At 44.9% G+C, this 1,669-nt stretch overlaps 1 protein-coding gene across 1 annotated transcript in view; it reads right to left on the minus strand.

Moving 5' to 3' along the window:
* Positions 1 to 1,645, minus strand: part of LOC106535310 (ubiquitin carboxyl-terminal hydrolase 24) — a gene marked incomplete at its 5' end in the record, with an annotated part of 6,904 nt that extends 5,259 nt beyond the window's left edge. Inside the window, 5 exon segments of the mRNA XM_014032290.1 lie at positions 942 to 1,017; positions 1,085 to 1,163; positions 1,238 to 1,304; positions 1,380 to 1,445; positions 1,532 to 1,645. Coding sequence (XP_013887744.1) covers positions 942 to 1,017; positions 1,085 to 1,163; positions 1,238 to 1,304; positions 1,380 to 1,445; positions 1,532 to 1,645 — 402 coding nt within the window.
* Between the last annotated feature and the right edge of the window lie 24 nt (positions 1,646 to 1,669).

Raw genomic sequence — 1,669 nt, forward strand, 5'->3', positions numbered from 1 at the left:
CTCTCTGTGACGTGCTCTCTCTGTGACGTGCTCTCTCTGTGACGTGCTCTCTCTGTCGGACCCGGAGTTCGGTCACACTCTTAAGTTGCACATGTTGTTTAAGTATCACAGTAACATAAAATGTTCACGTGTATTTGGCCCGGTGCGTTTTCTATAGTAAAATATCAACAACGCTCTGAACACATAAACATTTAACACAGTTGGACTTTAGATACAAAAGGTCTGGGCTCGGTTCTGGATGGGWAGAAGGGTGTAACAGCTCAGCATCTCCTCGGCTGCAGTGAACTGGTCACAGACGAACACAAACATTTAATATTTAATCATTTATTACATAACTTTACCTTCATGTGGGCCGGGTGGTTCTGGTAGCGGGTCAAAAAAATAAAAAAAGTCTTTGGAAAAGTCCGATCAACTCTTGATTACGTCACCTGCGTTTCTGATTGTGCTCAGACAGCAGGACGAGCCCTGCTCTGCTCTGATTGGCTAAAACTGTGACTCTGGTTCTTTTTATTGGTTGAAAGCAGCGTCAGTTAATCCAAGTTTGTTTCTCTTTTCTCAACAGGAAATGTGCTGCAGAGACGGAGAACTTTAATCYCTTCTGTCAGACAAAATTTAAAACCTTTGAGTAACAAGTTTGAGACCAACTTGCATATTTTTTAAATCAAATTTAAGACTTTTTAAGGTCTTAATTTTAGATATGTGAATGTAAGACTTTAAGTGGACACCCTGATTTTATTAAGAGCTGAGCTGTGATGAACAGAAGAAAAAGAATCCTGTCAAAAACAAGATACTGGTATAATTGTTGAAAATACCCTGAGATAAATATGTGTCGTACAGCTCAGCTTTTCCATTTATTATAAAATGCATACAGATTTTTGTCTTATAGAAAGTGGAACAAAGAAGAAAAGCAGTACAAATGAAAGAGTTGAGGGTTTCTTCACCTTCTTCTGCAGCCACTGCACAGCCCAGCTCCAGTGACCCGACAAGTCTTTGAAATAATCTTTGGCAGGAGGACACCTGAGGAGGACATTAGAGTGAGACAGCACAGAGACAGACCGTCCTCTCTAACCTGAGCTGCACTCACTTCTGAGCCAGGGTCACCAGGAACTTGACACACTGGTAGCAGCGCCTGCTGTCCACGTTGTTGCTCTGATGCATCAAAGCTGCAGGAGGAGAAGACAGGGTGTCAGCTTCACACAGGACACACCTTCACACATCATTTAACCAGGACACGTACCCAGCAGGCCCTTCTCTGACTCAAAGGCATACTTCAGTCTTTGGGACTGCAGCGGGTCTTCCAGGACCTGAGGACACATTGACAGACCAGTTGAGAAGACACAGAGTCCAGGTGGTTCTGATGGGACGAGTGAAGGACTCACCAGAAGCTCCTGCAGCATCTGGAACACGTTCTTCAGCTCATGAGGTGGAGCTGTCTCCAGCTGGCTCTGACACACACAGTTAGAGCGTTTAGACCATCATCATCATCATCATCATCATCATCATCATCACCACCATCACCATCATGACTCACTTTGAGCAGCTGCAGCACTCCCAGAGAGAAGCTTTGGTTACAGTAGGAGCAGCAGGTCACCATGTCCATCAGCACTGACAGAGGTCCTGACAGCTCCCGCAGGGAGAACATCACCTGCTCACATCCAGAGAGTCAGAG

The sequence above is a fragment of the Austrofundulus limnaeus genome, unplaced genomic scaffold, assembly GCF_001266775.1.
Source record: "Austrofundulus limnaeus strain Quisiro unplaced genomic scaffold, Austrofundulus_limnaeus-1.0 Scaffold1411, whole genome shotgun sequence".
Lineage (NCBI taxonomy): Eukaryota > Metazoa > Chordata > Actinopteri > Cyprinodontiformes > Rivulidae > Austrofundulus > Austrofundulus limnaeus.